Source organism: Manis pentadactyla, chromosome 2 (genome assembly GCF_030020395.1).
Source record: "Manis pentadactyla isolate mManPen7 chromosome 2, mManPen7.hap1, whole genome shotgun sequence".
Taxonomy (NCBI): Eukaryota; Metazoa; Chordata; class Mammalia; order Pholidota; family Manidae; genus Manis; species Manis pentadactyla.
Window position 1 is genome coordinate 141,185,805 of NC_080020.1, and position 21,741 is coordinate 141,207,545.

Consider the following 21,741-nt stretch of genomic DNA (forward strand, 5'->3'; position numbering starts at 1 on the left):
GGTACCCAGGGAGGGGGCGCAGGGCTGGTACCTGGGGAGGGGCGCAGAGCCTGGCCCGCCTGAGCCTGCGGGAACCGAGCATGTCATTCCTCACATGTACTCTAGGTGGCACCTAAACAGCGCCATTCAGCAACCCAAACCCACAGGTTTTCTTCTGGCAAATGACCCCGCGGAGCTCGTCCCCCAGGCCCTGAGCCGAGTGGCGGCGGGGAGCCCCAGCGCGGGAGCCACCCCGCGTGCAGAGTGGCCCACAGGGTGACCACGGCTTCGCTGCAAGGGAGCAGGTCCTTCTCGCGACCAGAGAGACGGAATGATGGCGACTGTGACCAGGACGCCTCGCCTGTCAGGCTTCAGAGCTTCAGGAGTGGGTCGCAGCCCCGCGGGCAAGGCTCCCTGAACGCCGCAAAGGCACTCAGCACCCGAGTGAACAAAGCCGCTGAGAGCCCATGTCGGGGATACAGTCAGAAGCTGAGAAAACAGATGTCCGAGGTCACTCACTGCGACCCAGGTTTCAGTAGCCAAATGGTGCACGTGACCCAAATATCTATCGATATGGAGATGATTGAATAAACTCAAACACCCACGAAATGGAGACACGTGCAGCTGTAGAAAGACATAAGGAATATATTCCACAGTGTTTCCTCCAGGATATAAGGGGAAAAAGAAGAAAAAATTCAATGGAACTTCTATGGATGAAAAATGTAACATCTAGAATGAAAAATTCACAGGATGAGCTTTAACAGTGATTTGAAAACTGGAGAAAATACTTAGTGAACTTGAATACATAGCATGAGAAATGCTTCAACCCTCCGCAAGGGCAGGGAAAGAGAGTTCAAGAACTAAGCAGAGCCTCAGTGACGCTGGAGGTTCAAGCTGCTGACACACACGTGACTGGATGCCCAAAAAGGGGACTCAGATGAGAAATGTTTGGAGAAGTCTTGGCTGCAGCAACTTCTTAACCGCCAAAGTTCAATAAGCCTCAAGCAGGACAAACAAGGGACACCACTACAGCTTATCAACAAAGTGCTGAAAACTAATGACTTCTTTAAAAAATTCTAAAAGCGGCCAGAGGAAATAGAGGCGTGACACCCAGAGAAACAGAGCCAGGAGTGACTTCCAGCTCCCATCAGAAGTGATGTGAGATGGGAGACGAGGAAACACTATGTCTCGACACGCTGGAGGAAAAATGCCCGTCAACCCAGAATAGTGAAACAGATATAACTAGTGGAAATATCTTCTTAAAAACATGGAGGCAAATCACAAACATTTTCGTGCCGGCCATGGTTGATGGAGCCCACCTCCTGCCAATCTCATACGAAGAACTAAAGGGGGTCACTGAGTCTGAAGGAACAAGAACCAGCCAGGAGTCAGGATGCACACAGAGGGGCCAGAGGGCAGGTCAATGTAACAACAAGAATAAAATATTTAGATCTACATATTTATAAATTACACATTTGCTTATTTTTAATTTACTTAAAAGATAATTGTTTAAAGCAAAAACAAGAATGGAGTTGATACTCAGAAGTGGAAAGTGTGACAGTAACGGAAGAGGGGAGCAGAAAGAGAACTTAATGTGACACTGTCACCACCCCATGAAGAGATGTAACAGGACTTGAAGAAAGACTGACGGTCTGCATATTGACAACGGTAGGAAACCACCAAACAAAACAAAAAAGGCCCACCTGAGGGGCCAGTAAAGAAGACAATTTAAATCCCTAAAAATACAAAAATAATACTAACAAAAAGAGGGCAGAAAAAATAGGAAAAAGAGGAGAGAAAAGATGGGACAAAGAGAAAGCCAGGCTGATAGTCACCATAGCTGTAAATGTGCAGCACCTGCACCAAACAGCAGAGGCGGCCCCCAGAATAACAGGAAGAAGTGATTCCAAACTGACTACAAGGAGCACATCTTAGGCAGAGAGACACAGAGCAGTTACAAGGAAAAGAACAGAAAAGGATTTGCCAGGGAAACACTGTGAAAAGCTGGAGTAGTTACATTCCTAGGGGGCACAGTAGACTTCACAACAAAGATGACCACCAAGGATAAAGGACAGCTCCTAAGCACCAAGGGACAACTCAGCAAGAGGACCTGATAGTCCTGAGTGGGTGCAGACCTGATCATGGACCTGAAGGGAAGAATACAAAAAGCACTCATCATAACAAGGTGATCAGATTGGATATCATGATTTCACATTTTTGCTCTTTGAAAGCATCATTAAGATGTGAAAAGACAGCAATACATTGGGAGAAACAGTCACAACACACGCATATAACAAAGTATTCGTAACTAGAATACACAGTGGACTCTTTGAACCTAATGAGAGTGTGCAACCCAGTTTTTAAAATGGGCAAAAGACTTGAGAGAAACTTCATGAGAGATTTGTGAATGACTAAAAAGCACATGGAAATGCTCATAATCTTCAGGAATCAGAAAAATGCAAATTGAAATTCAGTGGGTCATCGCAATATACCTGCTTCAAGGAGAACATTTTAAAAGACAGAAAGTACCAAGTGTTGATTTAAAGCCACTGGAACTGGTAAAAGTTGCTAGCAGCAATGTAAAGTGATACAACCACATTGGAGAATTGTTTGGCAGTTTCTTAAGATGTAAACACATACTGACTGTATGACCCAGATATTTCACCACTAGGTATTTAGGCAAGAGAAATAAAAAGACATGCCCACAAAGACCTGTAATCCAGTGCCCATAGTGGACTTTTCATAGTACCAGAAGTGGAAACATGCTCAGGGTCCAACAGTGGAGTGGTTAACCAAACTGTGGCACCTCCATACCATGGAATTCTACTCAGCCACAAAAAGGGACTCGTGTGTTGTGTGCAGCAGCTGAGGTGCATCCCGCAAACACCATGCTGAGTGAGAGTGCCAGACACAAAAGACCGAATGACCCCATTTGTGTAAAATTCTGGTGCAGCCTCAGCTAATCCACAGGGACAGAAAATAGGCCAGTGTCACCTGGGGCTGAGCAGGGGTGGGCATGAACTGCACAGGGCAGGAAGGAGTTTTTGAGGTTGTCACAGATTGAAGACAAATGTCAAACTCACAGACATGCACACTTAGAGGGGGGCTTTATGTGAATTACGCTCTGCATCTGTAGACTTCATTTAAAGGGAAAAGGCCCCAGGCTGAGAGCCAGGAGGTCCTTCTAGGAAGAATACAAAATGATAACAGGAGGGTCATCGTTCCCCTCATCCTCTGCAAGCATCACATTCAGGGAGAACCGGGGCTCCTTCCTTCCCTGATGGCAGCCCCTGCTCCTGGGAGCCCAGACCCACACATGCGTCCAGAGCCACCAGTGGTCATTCATCCTCACAGCTGGTGGTGTGTAGTTCTTGGAGTCAAAAAATAAGATAAAAACCTTGGAATCACCCTGAGAGTGCCTTGGGCTTGGTACCCCACATGAAGTAAGGGAAAGGCCTTGGGGAGAGGGCGAGTGGGGTGGGCCACATGAGGGTACGCAGGCTCCCTGCGGACCTGGATGGTGGCAGCCCCCTCCTTCTCTAGGTCCCTGGCCCCACTAGGGACCGGTGCTGAATGCTGGGCAGTGACAGTCTGTGTCCTGGGTGCATGCACATGTGAGTTCTGATGGCACCCAGCACCAAGGAACTATACTGCAGCCCCCCCCTGGAAGACAATGGTTAGCATTCAGGGCACCTTCACAGATGCCCACATTCAATATAGTAAGCTCTCCGAACAGCACCTCACAAACCAGGACATGAGGCAGCTCATAAATATGAGCTATGAGTAACTTTCCAACTGTGGAAAAATTTTCTTGGGTGGGAAAGAAAATCCTGTGGGAACCACGTCCTCACAAGGAAGGCCAAGCATTGGATGAGTCCAGCAGTCAGACACTTAGCTGTGACCTGGAGTCTAGAAGCTGGGTTGGACCCAAGTTTTTGCCTGTCATGGGGTTTTGTATTTGACCCTCTAGCAAACCCGGCAAGATTAGTTTCTAGGTCCATAAATAGCAGGACACCCACTTTGTGTGACAGCTCTTGTCCCTGGTTGCCAATAAATATCTGCACCTGGGACAGAATTCAAACTACATCAACACTCAGTCTGAGAGGAGAGGGGTGTGAAGCCATACCCGAGTTCCTGGGGCTTTGCAACCCCTTCCTGAGGTCTCTGGATGCCATGAGACCCCCACCCAGGGTCCTGCCAAGCCACTCTCATGCTTATGCAGCTGGAGTTGGTCTCTGGTGACTAAGGCCTACAGCCTTCCTTCCTTGGTGGCAGAGTGGAGCAGCAGGGCATGGAGGAGCCGGGCCCACAGGGCCTCCAAGTGGGGAAAGAGTGCAGGGCATGGTGGCTCCCAGGCAAAAGATCGCCCTGGAACATAAACAGGCCCACGGAGGGCTGGTGTACCTGCCGAGTAGTGTGGATTTTCAGTTAGGTAACAGTCAGCAAAGGGTTTCCAACAGGAGGAAGGGATGCTAAGCGGTGGGGACAGCCTGGAGGGGCAGGGTCGAGATAGAGGACACACCATTCCATCAGGGCCACGAGGAGACAGCTTCTGACCCAGATCCCACGGATGGGTGCCTTGCTCCTGGGAGGCCCCATCCCTCCCTGGTCTCTGCAGCCACAATGGCCCCCCATGTACCCAACCACAAGATCCTCTGGGAATTCCCCGAGCCCCTGCCCTAAAGCACCTGGCCCTCCCTGCAAACCCCCAACAAGTAGATGGGCTTTTGGCGGCACCCACCACGTCCCTAAATGCCCTGAGGTGGTTTCGTTGTGCGTCGGGGACACGCAGGCTGGGAAGCTGTCGCCGACAAGCGGCTGCAGAGTCGAGGGCCAGCCTGGACGCCCAGGAAGCGGGGCGCACCCACCGGGCGGCCTCCGGGCCCCCGACGCCAGGAGCGGGCAGCAGCGGCCTCCTGGGTCTCCCCCCCGAGAAAAACACCCAGACCACGTGGAATCCGGTTTTTACTTTCTGTGACTCTGCCGTGTCTTCTCTCCCTAACCTTTTATTGAGACACAACTTCACACCGAGAAAGGGCTTCAAGAACAGTCGGCACTGGGGGCGCCTCCAACGCTGCTCCTCGAAGGTCACCGCCCCGTTCGCCGATCCGGCCGGGGCTGGGGGGCTGCGCTCCCGGTGCCGAGGGCCGTGGCGGCTGAAGGCGTCTCCCGGGGTCCCAGCGGCGGCCAGGGGACGCCCCCAGCTCCCGCGACCCCAGCCTAGAGCCTCTGCCAGACCCACAACCACGTCGCCCAAACCCTGCGGGACGGGTCGGGAGGACGGCGCGGGAAGATGACGTAACCGACGCGCCCCTGACAGGGACTTAAGCCTTGGCTGCGCGGAAAACTACGCTTCCCAGGGGGCCGCGCGGCGCGCCCACTTCCGGCGAGCGCCGCAGGACCCGGAAGCGGCCCTGGGCGGCGAATCCTGCGGCGACAGGTCGAGGGCGGCGGGAGCATGGGGGGCGGCCGGCTGCCCGTGGCGCGCAGCGCGTTTGCTACCCCGCGGCCGTGGCGGCGGGGCGGGGCGGCCCTCGCGTGAGCGGCTGCGGCCGGAGCGGCGGGCAGGGCGCCGGGCAGACGGCGGGGCCTCCGGCTGCGAGGCGGGCCACGACGGGGCGGGCGCCATGTGGAACGGCCGCAGTTCCTTCACCAGCCTGGTGGTCGGCGTGTTCGTCGTGTACGTGGTGCACACCTGCTGGGTGATGTACGGCATCGTCTACACCCGCCCGTGCGCCGGCGACGGCAACTGCATCCAGCCCTACCTGGCGCGGAGGCCCAAGCTGCAGGTGAGCGCCGGGGGCCTCCGTGACCCCGAGGGAGGCCGGGGCGTGGCGTGGCCGGTAGCCCTTCTCACCGGCGCCGGGGGTGGGGGCTGGTCTCACTTGAGCGAGGGCCGGGCTTGAGATGGGCTGGGCCGCGGGGGACTCTAACCACCTCGGACGGGGATGGGGCCTTCTTACCTGAGAGGACGCCCAGGGCTGGGCTGTTGGCTCTCCTCCCCACCCCGCTATCCTAGAAACCATACCTGCATCGTGACCCCAGGCAGGCTCCAGGTGCTGTCCCCGTGCCCCAGAGTCGCTGTGCCTTTGCACTGTTGAACCAGTCAGCTCTACACTTGAGCAAATTGCCCTTTGTAGCAGACACATCTGACAACGCCATAATATCTCAAGCCAGCGCTCTGCTGTTGTGGATTTAAAATGAAGTGTTTCGCCATTCGGTAGCTGTCAGATTGCCCCTGTCCATGCCACTGTCGGCCGTTTGTGTTCTCTGCCAGGGCCTCGCCCAGCTCACTTCTTGTTGCTTTGCAGCTCAGTGTGTACACGACCACACGGTCCAATCTTGGTGCTGAAAACAACGTGGATCTGGTCTTGAATGTGGAAGACTTTGATGTGGAGTCCAAATTTGAAAGGTATGGTTGTGGCGCATTGCAGTGGTAAATGTTATTAACATTTGGATGTTTAAGAGTTGGCGTTGTGTGTATAATACAGTTGCCTGCCGTTTTGTGAATGGTAGAATGCTTGAACTGCGTCTGTGTGTTACTTATAACAAACTGGTTTCCCCTGGTGAGGAGTTCTTCCTTAGTAAGTAGCTCACACCACGATCTGATGGCCACAGGGTTGCGGCTCTGGGGTGGCATGGAGGACAGAGAAGCTTATGCAGTTTCTGTTAGCAGCAAACACCTTGTCTTCCCAGCAGAAGTAGCTCAGCCAGGTCCCGCATAGGGGAAGGAGTGGGGATGGAGGAAAGAACATTGCAAAAAAATAATGAAGCGAAATGTGTCATTAGAATAGACCAAATGATGTGAATATTCACGTATGTATGGTGATTTTTTATTAAGTTTAGCATGGTCTAGTTTTTAAGATCTCAGTAAGTATAATTTAAGGAAGGATTTGCTTGTCAAGAATCTACCTTTTTTTACTTCGTTATCTTGGGGTTCTGTGATGAGAGTGACTGCTCTAGGCAGCCCACCCACTGGAGGGCTTTGGGGGCAGTGCGTGGGGCCTGAGCTTGGCCGCTGTCTGCCTGGCCTCTGGCCTGTGACCTCAGGGAGCTGCTGCTCTCAGAGCACTTAGAAATGGGGGCAGGAAATGCAGGTGCTTTCGGGCCCATGCTTTTTGAAGATGTTCTGTAAATAGCTGCATTTAGGATTTTAGTGAAGTCTGGGCAGGTGGGTTTCGTTTTTAGTACTTCTGAGCTAAAATTAGTGGTTTGAAAGAGTAATTTGTAAAGTTATTTTGAGTAGCCTCCCATGCACATGTATACATAGAACATGACATGTACATGGAAGTCATTGTCTGCGTTTTAGGACAGTTAATGTTTCTGTACCAAAGAAAACCAGAAATAATGGGACGCTGTATGCCTACATCTTCCTCCATCACGCTGGTGTCCTGCCATGGCATGATGGGAAGCAGGTGCACCTGGTGAGCCCTCTCACCACCTACATGGTCCCCAAACCAGAAGAGGTCAATCTGCTCACTGGGGAATCTGCTACACAGGTAAGCTTCTCTGTCAGGTCACAGCCAAATGAAGCCTGCACTGCTCCCTTGGAATCACACGCACATGTCTCTGTGCACCTTATGTCTGGGACAGAATGGCTGTTGAAAAGGAAAGCAACTTACTATCATTGGGTATATATCTTGTTTGTCAACCAAATACCTCCCAATGGGTGTTCAGGTGAATTCTTTGTCAAATTAGTGATGTGCGATTTAATCCAGCGACATTCTTTACCCAGATTCCTTCTCAGGCCACGGGCATGTTCCACCCCCAGAGAGTGTGTATGCATCCCGGGAGTCGGGGCCGGCCCCTTCTGCAGAGCTCGGCGCAGTCGCTACTTAGCACTGTGCAGGGCGGACAGCTCCTGCATGTTTATTCTAAGCATAGCATTCACAGTTACGAGGAAAGTATGTGTACAAATTAAATTTTGTACATATGCAGAAAACTACAGAAAAACACTAGAAATCACATAGTGGTCATTCATGAAGCCACATATAAGGCAAAGGAATTCTGGTATTTGAGTCTGTCGGGTAGAAGTTGAGACCCTTGACAAACCAGAGAGACAGCAACTCCCTGGGATGCGTCTGTGAGGCTGCTGGGGGCTGCATGTCCTCGGGCAGAGCCCTCAGTTCCCTTCCCCTCCGGCAGGGTGGGCCCGCCTCTCAGGCCTTCCTGGGGAGTCCACCAGGCAGTGGGCAGGAGGCGTGGGTACCTCGTCGATGTTAGCTGTTAGTATTTCTTTGCAAAACCGTGTAATTATCTTAACTAAAGTATATCTCTAGGTAGGAAATGAATGACGCTTTTCATAAAGTTTATCAATTAGATATGAAATCAGGATTTTCCTGCCAATCAGAGTTTCTTTTCTGAACATAGGCATGTCTGGGGTTGACACACAGTCATTGACAGTCTCTCTCCCAACAACTTGATGTCCCTGGCAGGCTACAGGGCTCTCAGCTCAGACTGCCTGCACTTCCTGCGCGTGCCCCAGGAACTCACCCATCTCAGGATCCCTGAGAAGTGGGCCTGCAGAGGCTGAGGACCCAAATCAGGAGTCAGTGAGATGCAGGATCCATATTGCAGAGCAGCATCCCTTTGGCTTAAGAGGGGAGTTTGAGGGGAAGAGTCTGGGGGCCTGGCAGCCATGTGTCCCCCAAGCTTTGTTGGGCTCCGTCTCCTGAATGTACTGCTCTTGGGTACAGGTGCCAGCTGCCCTGCGGCCTCGGGCCATCCCAGGCACGGTGTTCCCCCTGATATCAGGCTTTTCCTGCAAAGTCTTTCCTTTCATTTAGCAGCAGATCGAAGCAGAGAAGCCCACAAGTGCCCTGGATGAGCCCATTTCTCACTGGAGACCAAGACTGACACTGAACGTGATGGTGGACGACTTTGTGTTCGATGGGTCCTCCCTGCCCGCCGATGTGCATCGGTACATGAAGATGTAAGTGCTGCTGGCTGGACCAGGGAGCTGCGGACCAGCACAGCGGGGGCGACTCTTTGTTCCCATCGCCCATTCGCTTCTTGAGCTGACGACAAAGGGGGTGACCCAGTGCTGGGGGTGGAGGAAGCCCACTGGGATCGTGGCTCTCCAAGATCCCAAGGCAGACTGGCACACCTGCATCCCTGTGACAAGTGGCCCAGAGGGCCCAAGGGCTGCGGGCAGCACCCCAGGTCTGCCCTTCCTCTCGGAGGTCTTGCTGGTCTGTCTAGACGGCCCCCAGTGCTCGGGTGGGGAAGGGAGACGTGGACGAGGCCTGCTGAGGCTCCCACTGGGTAGAAAGTGGGCAGTGCTGATGAGGTGGGTCACCTGCCCCCTTGCGATCTAGTCCTGTCTGCGCACGGCTCCCTCTACCACCCTTGTCATGTCGGGATTGGACTCACATCCACGTAGGAATCGTTTGGTTACTGTCACTTGCCATCATTAGCTGAGCTTAACTACCAGCACCGTGTGGCCAGCTGAGGTCGCCCTGCACACAGTGCTTTGGGGGCCTACTGTGACTCTGGATGCGCTGCAGGCCATCACGCATCCCCCGGAAGGGCCTCGCCTGGGCTGCTCTCCTCCTTCGCTCTCCAGGGCTTCCTTCAGGAGGGTTCTGAGGGTTTGTGCTTTCTAAAGTTTAGGTCTTGTGTTTGACTATGTAGTAAGTTCACATAGTTCAAGAGGAAAATGCAATAGAAGAGGACACTGGTGAGAGCTGGCCCGTTCTGCCCCACCCCCCAGGTGTGAAAGGGATGGGCTTTTATTTCCATTACCCCTCCACCACCAGCCCACCGTGTGTCAGTGCACAGGTGGGCCGCCCGCTCGTCTCCACTGGCTGGGTGGGGTTCCCCTGTGTGGCCCTGTCCCATTTACCCACCTACTCCCTGTGCCCACAGAGGGGTTCCCACCCAGGGCTACAGCTGTCCAGGAAGAGTGTAGCCTGTTAGACCCTCTGCTTCCGTTGGAAGGGGTGTCCTGGGTCTCCTGGGTCCAGAAGCAGCGGAAGCTGTGGGGTGGGGTCACCGGCCTCTCAGGGCTGCCTCAGCTCCTCTGAAGGCCAGATTCCCATGATGTTGACATGTTCTGACCCCCAGGATCCAGCTGGGGAAGACTGTGCACTACCTCCCCATCCTGTTCATTGACCAGCTCAGCAATCGGGTGAAGGACCTCATGGTAAGGGCACTTCCTCTGGGCGCCCATGGCCTTCACTCTGCCTGGGTAGCCCGTCTGGGGGGTGCTGGTTCACGGGCCTGCTCTGGGTTTGCAGCTGGCGGCAGCAGGGTCCTGATGAGCTACTCCCTCTCCTAGCCCCACGCCTTCCCTGGCTCTAGAAAGTCCCTTCATTGAGTGCATGGTGGACTCCCAGAGCTTGTAGCAAGGTCTCTTGTCATCCCAAACTGCTCCTGTCTACTGTTCCATAGAAGCCTGCTTTTCTGATGCAAAGGCATAGACTGAATCAGTGTGCCCGGAGCCTGTGGCTTCCCTGGGCTGCCGAGTGGAAAACGGCTCTGACGCCTGTGAGTCCCCGGGCAGCAAGCTCACCTGCTGTCCTGGTGGCAGGGAGGGCAGATGACACGTGCCAACCTCCGCCCACAATGATAGCAATGGTTAGCACCTAGCACCACTGACAGTATGCAGGGTCCTAGTCCCAGTCCTGTGGGGCCTGTCGTCACTGCCCATGTTCCACAGGGGCTTGCTTAGGCTCGGGGTGCCCTCTGCAGTGGCGCGTGCTGCCACTCCTGGGAGCCATCAAGGTCACCTGAGTGTTGCCAGGAGGCAGGCAGCCTTCTCACCTCCGTGATCACCAGCTCCAACGTGGACACTCCCTTGTCTGACAAGAAGACGAAACCGTAGTGGGGGGCTTGCGGAGTGCTCAGTGAACCAGGTGCCTGATCCGGCCTGCCTCTGGGGCTGCTGTCCCCACCTTGCTACCTACTGCTGGCTGAGGCACTCAGAAATGACCATCCTCCCACTCCTGCACTTACTCGGGTCCCATAGGGTCCATAACGCACAGGGGCACTTCCCTGGGTAGCCTATAGGCCAGGCTGGGGGGTAGCCACAGGGCCAGCAGTTCCTTGGTGTTCTCTGGTGTGCAAACCTCAGGCTGCTCTCGGGTCTGGGGTCTGGTTGCCAGACCCGTGGCAGCAGCAGTGTGCCCTGAGAAGGGTCACAGTGGGTTAGGGCCTGTGGAGCAGACGGGGGGCCCCCACACGCTGTAGTGGAATGTGGCACTCGTGTACACTTCCGGGACCCTCGGGGAATGAGGGGTCTCTGCCCCATGTGCTGGGGGGTGCCTCACCCACGGTGTCCTGGGACCTAGCTGCTCCGGGTGCCCCAGGCCAATGTGCTGGCAGAGCTTGGGACTGCATTTCCACTCCCGAGGCAGTTCCCAGTCCCACACTCCCCACCCTGCACGTCCTCGTAGGCCGAGCCCGGGTGCTCCGTCTCCTGAAGCTTTCCGCTGTCCCAAAACAAGGGCCTGCCCTGCCCTGAGCTCCTGCCTCAGCCTCTGGGGCTTTTGGCCCACGTGCACAGTGGGGACCAGGCATGTCTCCCCCAGGAATCCAGGCCTTAGAGGACAGGTCCTGAGGCCCCCTCAGGCCTGTGCTGAGGGTACCACCGGCTCTCGCACTGAGCAGGCGGGAATGCCAGCCTCGGGTGCAGGGCTGGGGCACAGGAGGCCTAGGGCTCATCCCGGCAAAGACTGAGCACTCTGTGAGGAGCACCTGCTTCCGGGATGGCCTGGAGGCTGCCGGAGCCCCAAGAGGAGGGAGGGAAGTGGGAGGTGATGGTCCTGGCCTGGGATGCAGGTAGAATGCACCTGGAATAGACTGGCCGCATGCGGCCTTGTCTAGAGCCTCCGCCTCCACTGCACACGGACTGTGGAAAGAGGTGCACTGTCCACAACCTGTGGCGTGAGCAGGGTTGGGTACCACACGGGCCAGGAGGAACAGCTGCTCACTGCTGGCCCCCTGCCAGGTCATAAACCGCTCCAGCACCGAGCTGCCCCTCACCGTGTCCTACGACAGGATCTCACTGGGCAGGCTGCGCTTCTGGATCCACATGCAGGATGCTGTGTACTCCCTGCAGCAGTTTGGTGAGGCCCTGCGTGCCCAGTCCAGGAAGCCCGATGCGGGGGGTGGGCTCCCAGGGCCCTGGCGCCTCCTGCCAGGTCTGCGTAATTCCAACCAGGATACCAGTATCTGGTTTCCAGTGTCTATCGAAAGGGCCTTGTTGTTCACTTGCTCACTTCAGAACAAAACGGCAATGCCAGTTTTAGGCAGATGCCCCCTTCTGCGCAGAGTGAAGTCCCGCCCTCAGGACCATCTCTGATTGGGGAGGTCGGCGCTTACGGTTTCTCTCTCCTCAGGATTCTCAGAGAGGGATGCCGATGAGGTGAAGGGCATTTTTGTTGACACCAACCTCTACTTCTTAGCATTGACCTTCTTTGTTGCCGCGTTTCATGTGAGTGGCTCACTGAGCCTTGGCCACTGGTGGTGATGGCGTGGGGGCCCCATGGCATCAGTGGTCCTCAGCTGGGGGGATGTGTGGGACTCTGGCCTCGGGCCTGAGACTTTGTGGGCCATGATCCCTGGGCCTTTCCCCCAGCTCAGGGGAGGGTGTGTGACCTCGGGGCACTGGCCAAAGTGGGGACCTGGGGCTTTGTCTGCTGGCATTGGAGGCTATTTTGAAAAGGAATAAAAAATGAGATTAATGAATGAATTTGCGAAGTAAGCATTTCATTGTTTAAGTGCTAGCCTGGCAGCTGTACTGTTAAGAGGCTAGTCCTATGTGTAGGATCCCTTTTGGAAGGTGGAGTCTTAAGGCTGGAGGAGGAAAGTTCTCACCCCCCAACGTGTGGTGGCTGTGCTAGATTTGAGCTCAGGTGAGGAGGGCCCTGTGGCACCGAGCGGGGAGCTGCTGAGCTTGCTCCGAGGGCCGGGGAGCTGGCCGCCAGCCAGGCTCGCCCTCCCCAACGCTGTTAGGAAGGTCGGTGCCAGAAACTGCCCCCTGTGCGCCCAAAGAGAAGGAAGCCTCTGCCACTGTGGAGTCGGGCTGGCTCAGATGGGCCCCTATGAATCCCGTGGTGCTGGCCTGGCAGCTGGGGCCCGTGGCCCTGGGGTCCATCTGGATGTGTCCTTGCCCACCTGCAGCCCCGCCTGGTGGATACAGGTGACAGGAACAGCTTGAGATGCCAATTGCTGTCCTCTCTTCTTTGCAGCTTCTGTTTGATTTCCTAGCATTTAAAAACGACATCAGTTTCTGGAAGAAGAAAAAGAGCATGACTGGAATGTCCGCCAAAGCAGGTAGGCGCTCAAAATCTCTGACCTGCTCCCAAAGCATGTTGCGCCATTGGCAGACAGGCTTCCGTTCACGTGAGACTTGAGGTCGGGTCGTCTGACAAACGGGCCAGGCCCCCATCCTGCTCTTGCCCAGGAGAGGCTTTGTCATGCCTCCCAGCACCCGAGGAGGGCTGTCTGTGGGTCGTGATGAGTGTTCCGCACGTCTGGGGCCGCGAGGCCGGGCTGGCCTTGGCAGTGCCATGGGTGCCAGTCTCACTGCCCATTGGCGTCACTTAGGGCTAGTGTTTGCTGCCAGACTATCTCAAACAGAAGGTGGTGCTTTCTCTGCCGTGGAACCTGGGCTGCACGGGCTGCTCATGCCCCAGTGTCCTCTGTGTCCCAGATGCTCCTCTCTGTCCTCCCTGTTTCCTCGGAAAGGATGAAGCCACCGCTGAGACCCCACGTTGCTCGGGGAATGCGGGAAGGCCACAGATGGCCGTGGCCATGGCCAGTGTGTGTGGGGCCAAGGCTGTCCCCGTGGAGGCAGCCACATGTCCCCGCCCAGCAAGGAGAGGAGTGAAAGGAAGGCATGCGCTCAGCCAGAGCCAGGGTCTCCCAGAGCGCGGCTGTTGGGAGGTGGACGCTCTGTCGTGGAGCCAGTATAAACGCAGGAGAGTGATGTGAGGCTGTGGGAAAGGCAGTCGTGGTCCCAGTTAAGAATCTGCCTTCCCAGTGTTTTTCAGTGCATTTTTGCATTTGCAGATACAATAATTGTTTACATAAGGCGACCTATTCGCTTCTGTGACCCTTCTTAGTCACTTAGAGATGTTTTTTGTAGCCATATAGGGCCCACTGTTCTTTTTTATTGGATGAAGTGGGAGGAGTCCCTTGAAGCCGCGTGGGGCCCGGGGGATGTGCTCGGGTAGGGCTGTGCATGATGCGGCCCCCTCAGCACGGTGCCCTCCCCAGTGCTCTGGCGCTGCTTCAGCACGGTGGTCATCTTCCTGTTCCTGCTGGACGAGCAGACGAGCCTGCTGGTGCTGGTCCCGGCGGGCGTCGGAGCTGCTATCGAGGTGAGCTGGGGCTGGGCCGTCTGCCTTTGGCCTGAGCACGAGGCCCCATCAAAACTGCTCTGTCCAGAGAGTGATGTGAGGCCACCTGGCGGGGTGGCAGGGGGCGTGGCAGGTGCTGTGGGCTCTGGAACAAGGCGTGGGCCGGCTGGCTGCTGACGCGTGGGCACAGTTCCCAGAGCACACTGCCTTGTGCTGGGCTGGATGCCAGGGAGCTCGGGGCCCTGGGACACACCTGGTCGTCTGGGGCTCAGGAACAGGAGTTCTGCGCAGTGGCTTGGGGCAGCCTTGAGGACACAGTTGCGGAGGGGTGGCAGGCTGGAGCTCCCCACTCTGCGAGTCCCACGCCTCAGCCGGGACCACGTTCCCGCATGCCCACCTGTGGCACCAGTGCGTGGCTGTCAGGCCAGACTGCACATGGTCTGCTGTTGAGGACATGCTGGCACGGGCTGTCCCATAGCCACAGGTCCCAGTGGGAAGCAATCTCAGAGGCAGTTGGGCTAGTCCCTCCATGGGGCGGCAAGCGGGCATGGGTCCCAGAGAAGCCAGAATGGCTGGACTTGGGGTGAGTTGAGAGGTGGGTGGGGTGATTTGAGAGGCGCACAGGGGGAGCTGGGAAGCGGCCGGCCAGGCCGGGCGCCAGTCACCCTGTGCCAGGAGGAGGCTGTGTGCTCACACAGGCAGACACATGTGATGGATGTGGCCCAGTGCAGCCCAGGTGGTCCAACTGGGGCTGGGCAGACAGGCCTTGGACTGGCAAGCACCATGTCCATTACCTCCCGGTAGCAAGTTCCGGCATCTCCTTGTCCCTGTGGCCTTAAACACCACATTTCTTGTTGCCCCTCAGCTGTGGAAGGTGAAAAAGGCACTGAAGATGACCATCGTGTGGGGAGGCCTGAGGCCCCAGATCCAGGTACGGGCCTGCCCGCCGCCCTGTGTGCAGGCCACCCTGCCTCCCAGCAAGCCCACCCACACTTGTCTGGTGCGTGATGGCACCCTGCACCCCGGCTGCCCTGTGGTCGCTGACAGGTGCATGACGGCCCCAAGGTGTCTCGGCGGGCAGGGCTGGTGGCGACCAAGGCAGGCCTGCAGTTGCCCTGGCCACAGCCAGTTTGCTCACGTGGGGACCCCCGTCGCAGATGAGCACTGACAGCACAGTGTGCCCGCCCACCACGGGTTGGCGCAGTCCCAGGGCTTGGGGTCACGTCCTGCCTCCGCGTTCTCCATCCCCAAGGCAGTGGCATGATGTTGAGGGTGAGGCTTAAGCCAGATACCGAGTAGGAGCCACCCCTGGGGGTGGCAGTCGTCCCCCGTTTGCAGATGGGCTGTTCCCTGTGCAGGGAGCTGGAGTCTGGGCTTTACTGTCATGCGCGTCCCTCATAGTGGGCCAGATCCGGGGGCACCTCGGGATTCACGATGCTCCAGCCCTAGGTGGGCAAAAAGTCAGCAGGGAACCCGGCAGACATACGGTCTGCAGCTTCCTGGATCAGCCCAGAAGCCCCCTCCACTGAACTAAGAGCAGGGCCAGAGGTGTGTCTGTGCCCAGGGGGCGTCCTCCCTGAGACCCAGCAGGACCAGACTCAGAAGCAGCCCCACTGAGTGAAACATGCTGACAGGGATGGGCCTCTCCTACACATGGCACACCAGGTGGCTCCTGGGGCCCAGACCGCAGTAGAGGCAGAGCCACTGCCGGTTGGACCCCACGGACTAAGCCCCACCGGGGCCCTGATGGGGGTGAGCGAGCCACTGTGTCGGCCACGGGCTTTGCTGGTGGGGTCTGGAGGGGCAGCCCCACCCCAGAGTGCCCTTCAGCTGTAGGGTGGTCAGGCTCAGGTGCCTGCCTTGAGTCAGTTCGTTAACACAACTGTTCTGGATTTTATCAGTTTGGCACATACAGTGACTCTGAGAGGAGAACAGAGGAGTACGATGCTCAGGTGAGCCGCAGGGGCAGGCTGGAATGTGCTGGTCCCGTGCGAGAGCTTGGGGCCCTGCCGTGACAGTCCACCTGGAGAACACGGGCAGCAAGGCCTGCAGCCAAGGCTCTGGGGGCACATGGCCTTGGGTTTCCGCTCAGGAGAGGTGGGCTGGGAGGGCTCCTGGGTCTGGTCCTCTCCAGTGTCCCGTGCCCACACCGCCCCTGACGGCTGGGAGACGTCTTCCGTTTTCATAGCGAGGCTCATTCCCCCGTGGTTCACCCGGGGTGCTGCAAGCGAGCTCCTCCAAGACCGTGGGGCCTGTGGGAGGGGCAGCGGCTTTCCCCACCCATGGGCAGCTGCAGGCTTCAGTTGAGTTTAGTGCTGTGTCTCCCATACAGGGTGATTTTATTTCTTGGTTTGATGGACATCATTTTGCATTCTGTTTTGTGGGGTAGCAATAAAGTTTAAATCAGGGTAAACACGGCGACCAGACAGCCTTAGACTAAGACAGGCTTCTCCTGGTGCCAGGAGTTCATTCACATATCCCTCCCTGGTGCTTATTCATTGGCCGTTTCTCATGAGCTGGTGTCTTGCCTCAGGGTTCAGGGCTGGGATTAATGTTTAGAGTTGGGGTTGGGGTTGCAGCTAGGGTAGGACTGAGAGTTCATGCCCACTAAGGGGCGTGTGCCGGAATGGCTGTGGCTCTTTGCCCTTTGGTCACACTTGGGGTGTGATGCTGGGCCCTCACTGTAATCACTGTGCTCGGCAGGCCATGAAGTATCTGTCCTACCTCCTCTACCCGCTGTGCGTCGGGGGCGCCATGTACTCACTGCTCAACATCAAGTACAAGAGGTAGGGTGCCGTCCTAGCCTCCTACTGCCCGCTTTCCCCTGGGGTGGCCCTTGGTTGCTCCTGGGCCTGCCCAGCTCCGTGGGAACATAGGGCAGGGCTGTGGGGCCTCACCTGGTCCTTCTGTGCTGTGGGTGCTGGTGGGAGCCGACCTCCGAATTGTAGATAGGCTGGGCTGGGCTGACGGTTTCCTGTGCCACCTTCTGGAGGCAACACCCACGGCCCCAGGTGGGTCCAGGGAATACCTGGCCAGGCAGCGTGGCTGCTACAGTCCGGGTGCAGGGGTCCAGATGGGGATGTGGTTCTGAGCACTGGGCTCAGGCAAAAAAACATGTCAGCACAGAGCCTGCACCCAGCCCCGTGGAAGCAGCCTCCATGAGGGCAGGCTCCCACGACGCCGGGGCTTCCTGCACAGTCACATGGCCCAGTGCACAGCACTCATGGTTGGGAGCGTGCCTCCCACAGGTCACACTCTTCCCTTTCAGCTGGTATTCCTGGCTGATCAACAGTCTTGTCAACGGTGAGTGTGTCTCTCTGTTTCCTCCATGGCACTTAGGTCTGTGCCTTTCATCACTCCTGCAAGTAGCCTAATTGGTGTGCAGTGACCCGCCGGGACTGTCACCTTGCCCTGAGCTCCGCTCGCAGGGTCCAGAGGGCCTGGTTTTCCTGGCAGAGGCCCACGCAGGCTGCTGCTACCTGGAGCCACAAGCAGTGAACCTCAGGGCCTCCGTATGATGCAGTTCCTTAGGTCAGACCAAAGCCCTGACCCCCAGTGCCCTGCACACGGCCCACCAGCCCCTGGGTGGTCTGGGTGGCGCCTCGCCCTGCCCAAGGTACGCAGGTCAGAAAGGGCATGTGCAGTGGCTGCATGCCAGGCGTCTGTCTCCCCCAGGAGTGTACGCCTTCGGCTTCCTCTTTATGCTGCCCCAGCTCTTCGTCAACTACAAGGTATGGTGCTGCCCTGTCCGGGTGGTCTGGGGTCTTCTGGGCTGCCTGGCCTACCAGCAGCATGTCTGTGCTTGTCCCCAGATGAAGTCCGTAGCACACCTGCCCTGGAAGGCCTTCACCTACAAGGTCAGTGCTTCGCGGCGGGGCCCCAGGTGGGCTCATCCCCAGGACTGCAGAGCGGGGGCCCTGTCTCTAGCGCAGAGTAGCCCTGGCGCCGGCGTCAAGATGCCGCGGCCCTGCAGCTGTAGCCACGGGCGGCTCCTTGGGTTAAAGGCTGAGTTACTTCTCGGCCGTCCCCCTGGACATGGTGCCCTGAGGGTCAGCTTGGCATGTCGGGCCAGCCCCACCCGCAGAGGCTGGGACGGCGTGGCTTGCCGGTCGGGTTCCCTCGGCCCAGCTGAGTAAGTGCTGCGCAGTGTGCAGGGGAGAAACCGAGTTACAGTGTCTCCGTTTTCTGAAGTTAAATGACCAGTTCTGGGGAGGAACCCCCAGTTTCCCAGGCAGGTTTTCAGGGCAGGTCTTGGGAGTGGAGGGGGGTGCAGTGCCCTGCTGTGGGTCCATGCAAGGGTCAGAGCTGGCCTGCTTCCTCAGCCACAGTCCCCAGGCTTTGGGGATCTCTTGCTCATTTTCTGCCCTTTTGTCCCTGTGGGAGCCACTGTTAGAAGTGCTCGTCTGCTGGGTGGGCAGTTGCTCCCCGGCCCAGGAAGGGGGCAGTTCTGGTGGCCCAGATGGGCCCCAGGACCGTTTTCTCCCTCCCGCCCCATACCGCGAGGCAGGCCTTCAACACCTTCATCGATGACGTCTTCGCCTTCATCATCACCATGCCCACCTCGCACCGGCTGGCGTGCTTCAGGGACGACGTGGTGTTCCTCGTGTACCTTTACCAGCGCTGGTGAGTCCCAGGTGGTCCTCGGGGGAGTCGATTGGCAGGTGGCGGTTGCGGGTTTCCTAAACCAGGGCTCCAGCTGCCAGAGACAGTTTGGAAGGAACTGTTCTGTTTGTCCCCTTGTGTAGAAGTGTGCATTTCTGTCTGAGGGGTTTAATTAGCCACTGCATGCACACATCTCTCCTTCAAGTCTGTGAGCACCCTTCGTGGTTGCTGTCTGGCAGGGAGGTGGTCCCCGGCCCCACCTCTGCCTGGTGCAGGTGTCCCCATCCTTGGCCTGGGTGCAGAGCTCTGGTCTAACCGTTGAAAAGCACATCCGCAGGAGGGCACGGGCATCCCAGAAGCCCAACCCCCACCTGCAGTGAATGATGTCCGGTTCCTGGCAGCTGAGAACCAAAGACAGGCTTCCTCCCTCCCAAGCACAGAGCCCCAGGAGCTGCACGGTGTCATTTCAGGCTGTATCCTGTGGACAGGAGCAGAGTGAATGAGTTTGGGGAGGCTTATGAGGAGCAGTCCCAGCGGAAGCCCCATGCAGACTGAGCCGTGGCCCGCGTGTGCCAGCCACTGCCTGGTAGCTTGGGTCATCAGCCAAGTGTTTCTGGACACTTCTGGGGGGATGTCCTGGACGTCGCATCTTCTGCATTGCCAAACTCTCAATGTTCTCGTCCGTCCCTGGGGGCCCTTCTGTCGCATCTGCAAGGAGCTGGCCGCACTTCCGACGTCCCCTGCTCCCGTGCAGACATCCGCCTGGGCTGCTGAGCTGTGGGCGCCCAAGCTCGCCCTCGGCACTGCCAGCTGTAGGTGCAGGAGTCCCGGTGGGTGGGGGCCACTCGGCTCTGGGGTATCTCCCACCCGGCCAGTGCCAGAGGCAGGGAGGCGTGGATTCCTACCTCCCTTGTCTGCAAGTGCCCCTTATGGAATCTCAGATGCCTCTTCCCACCCATTCCATGTAGACTCTGGGATTGAATTGCTTTCTCCTTATGGTTTAAAATTTGACTGTTTTAAAATTTAATGTATGTACATTTCTATTTTAAAATAAATTTCTCTGGCTGTGACATTTTGGCCTGGCATGATATGGAGACGTTTGAGGCACTTCAGCTTTACCCAGCTCCAGAACTGAGCACAGTGTGGGTGTGTGTCTGTTAGGAGCCCCAAGACCTTCAGATTGTGAAGACTGAATTATCCCACGGTTGTGCCCAGCCGGACTCACAGTGTTCTTGTTAGCGAGATGCCCAGGTTAACACAGACGTGGACAGAAGGGCAGAGATGGCAAGACCTGGTGTGTGGCAAGGTTTAGTCACGTGTTCAGGGAGACCACTCCCAAGGGTCTGCTTCCCAGATGCACGTGCTGGCTATGTGTGCGTGGGGCCTGGCTCTGAACCCCATCTTCTCTCCATGGATGTCGTGTCTGGGCGCTTTGCCCACAAGTGTGTCTGTAGGAGGCCTGCACCCGGGCATGTGTCCTTCCAGCTTGCCCCCTGCATGTGCGCAGGTGCAGGGTGCCAGCTCCAATGAGACCAGCCCTGGGTGCTTGTCTGGAATTGGCAGCTTTCAGGTGTGACCTCACCTGGAAAGAAAAGCACTTGGGTTGCAAGGTACCCCGTGCCACATTTACCAGTCAGAGGGCTCACACAGACTCTCCACTACGCAGTTGGCTCCTGATGGGCATCGCATGCGTGCCAGGGCCTGGCTGGGCGGCATGAAACATGCCTTAGAAAGGTCAGATTCCCCACTGGCCTCACCCTCTAGGTGCCCACTGGTGTGGATAATTCATCTTGGGGTGAGCAGAGGCTGGCTTGATGAAATGTGCACCTGCTTCTGTGTAGGAACTCACCCAGCAAGTGCAGATGACACACCAAAGACCAGTGGGCAGGGGACCTATGAGGCAACCCCAGCTGTGCTGGAGGGCTTGTGGACCTGACAGCTACCCCCATGGTTTTATGCTCTGTGTCCATCTCCTGCAACCCCCAGGCCCCTGCGCCTGCAGCCCTGCTCCCATAACAGTGATGTCACATGGAACTTGATTTGCATTCCACGCCTAAAAACTGGCACTTAGAAAATGCAGATGTACGGTGGTTTTCCAGGCTCAGTCTGTGCGACTACAGCCCAGGTGTGTGGGCCGTGGGGTCTTACTGAGGCCTCGACCTGCATCTCCCTGGTGACCCATGTGCTGAACACCTCGTGTGGTCACTCACTGCATATCCCCATTTTGGTGAAGTGCCTGCTTTCTTCCATTTTCTGTTTTCCCCCATAGTCCCTCCCTAATACTGGTCTGGTTGGCCTTCTTAATCAAGCTGCCTTGCTGTGTAAAGTGAGTCGGAGAGCATGTCCTCTCTTTCAGCCATTGGAACTTACTGCCTACGTAATCTGTGATGCAGCTGGTGAAGTTCTGGGCCTGAGGTTCTCCTGTGGGCTTTCACTACTGACAGCTCTGTGATTGTTACAGCCATCATGCCATGCAAGTACTCTATTTTCTCTTCAAGTTTTATTGTGCTTAAGGAATTTGTCCAGTTGATCTAAATTTTCGCGTTTATCAGCGTGCAGTTTTCAGGGGTCCTCTTGTCTTTCTGTAGCAGTGTCTGCTGTCTGGCTGCAGCATTTCTGTGGTCACCGTAACAGGTGACAGATGTGCGGCCCAGAGTCGACTGATCAAACAGTGGTGCCAGGTAGAGGTGAGGGCAACATACAGGTGGGACTGATTTCATGGATGGAAGTGCAAATAGTAGGGATCCTAGAAAACTGTTAGCACAAACAAGACGTTCCGCTCTGGAGGCTGGGTTGGGGGAGGACATGTCCCAGCTTCCTCCGCGGCGTGAGGTGGCTGTCCTCATCGTCACCT

At 56.7% G+C, this 21,741-nt stretch overlaps 1 protein-coding gene across 8 annotated transcripts; it reads left to right on the top strand.

Annotated features, from left to right (window-relative positions):
- Nucleotides 1–5,418: 5,418 nt before the first annotated feature.
- CLPTM1L (CLPTM1 like) lies at nucleotides 5,419–19,957 on the top strand. 8 transcript variants are annotated; one of them, XM_057496751.1, is made up of 18 exons: nucleotides 5,424–5,768; nucleotides 6,291–6,391; nucleotides 7,289–7,478; nucleotides 8,766–8,911; nucleotides 10,045–10,123; nucleotides 10,372–10,467; nucleotides 11,930–12,047; nucleotides 12,321–12,415; nucleotides 13,173–13,257; nucleotides 14,203–14,306; nucleotides 15,151–15,216; nucleotides 16,187–16,236; nucleotides 16,985–17,071; nucleotides 17,554–17,588; nucleotides 17,961–18,016; nucleotides 18,098–18,142; nucleotides 18,793–18,908; nucleotides 19,358–19,957. In XM_057496751.1, exons 1-18 carry the CDS (start codon nucleotides 5,607–5,609, stop codon nucleotides 19,440–19,442), a joined length of 1,716 nt encoding a protein of 571 aa, XP_057352734.1. In that variant the 5' UTR covers nucleotides 5,424–5,606; the 3' UTR covers nucleotides 19,443–19,957. The 8 variants fall into 8 exon arrangements, with proteins under 8 accessions (XP_057352731.1, XP_057352727.1, XP_036775902.2 ...); XM_036920049.2 differs by having other exon boundaries at nucleotides 5,426–5,768; nucleotides 16,187–16,237; nucleotides 16,989–17,071; XM_057496748.1 differs by having other exon boundaries at nucleotides 5,419–5,768; nucleotides 8,769–8,911; nucleotides 17,961–18,142.
- Nucleotides 19,958–21,741: the final 1,784 nt, after the last annotated feature.

Bases quoted from the DNA above. Each gene is read 5' to 3' on its own strand.
- CLPTM1L (XM_057496744.1), top strand. From the start codon at position 5,607: ATGTGGAACGGCCGCAGTTCCTTCACCAGCCTGGTGGTCGGCGTGTTC. The intron at 12,048-12,320 runs GTGAGGCCCTGC...CTCTCTCCTCAG, and splicing joins GTACTCCCTGCAGCAGTTTG to GATTCTCAGAGAGGGATGCC. The intron at 15,217-16,186 runs GTACGGGCCTGC...GGATTTTATCAG, and splicing joins GCCTGAGGCCCCAGATCCAG to TTTGGCACATACAGTGACTC.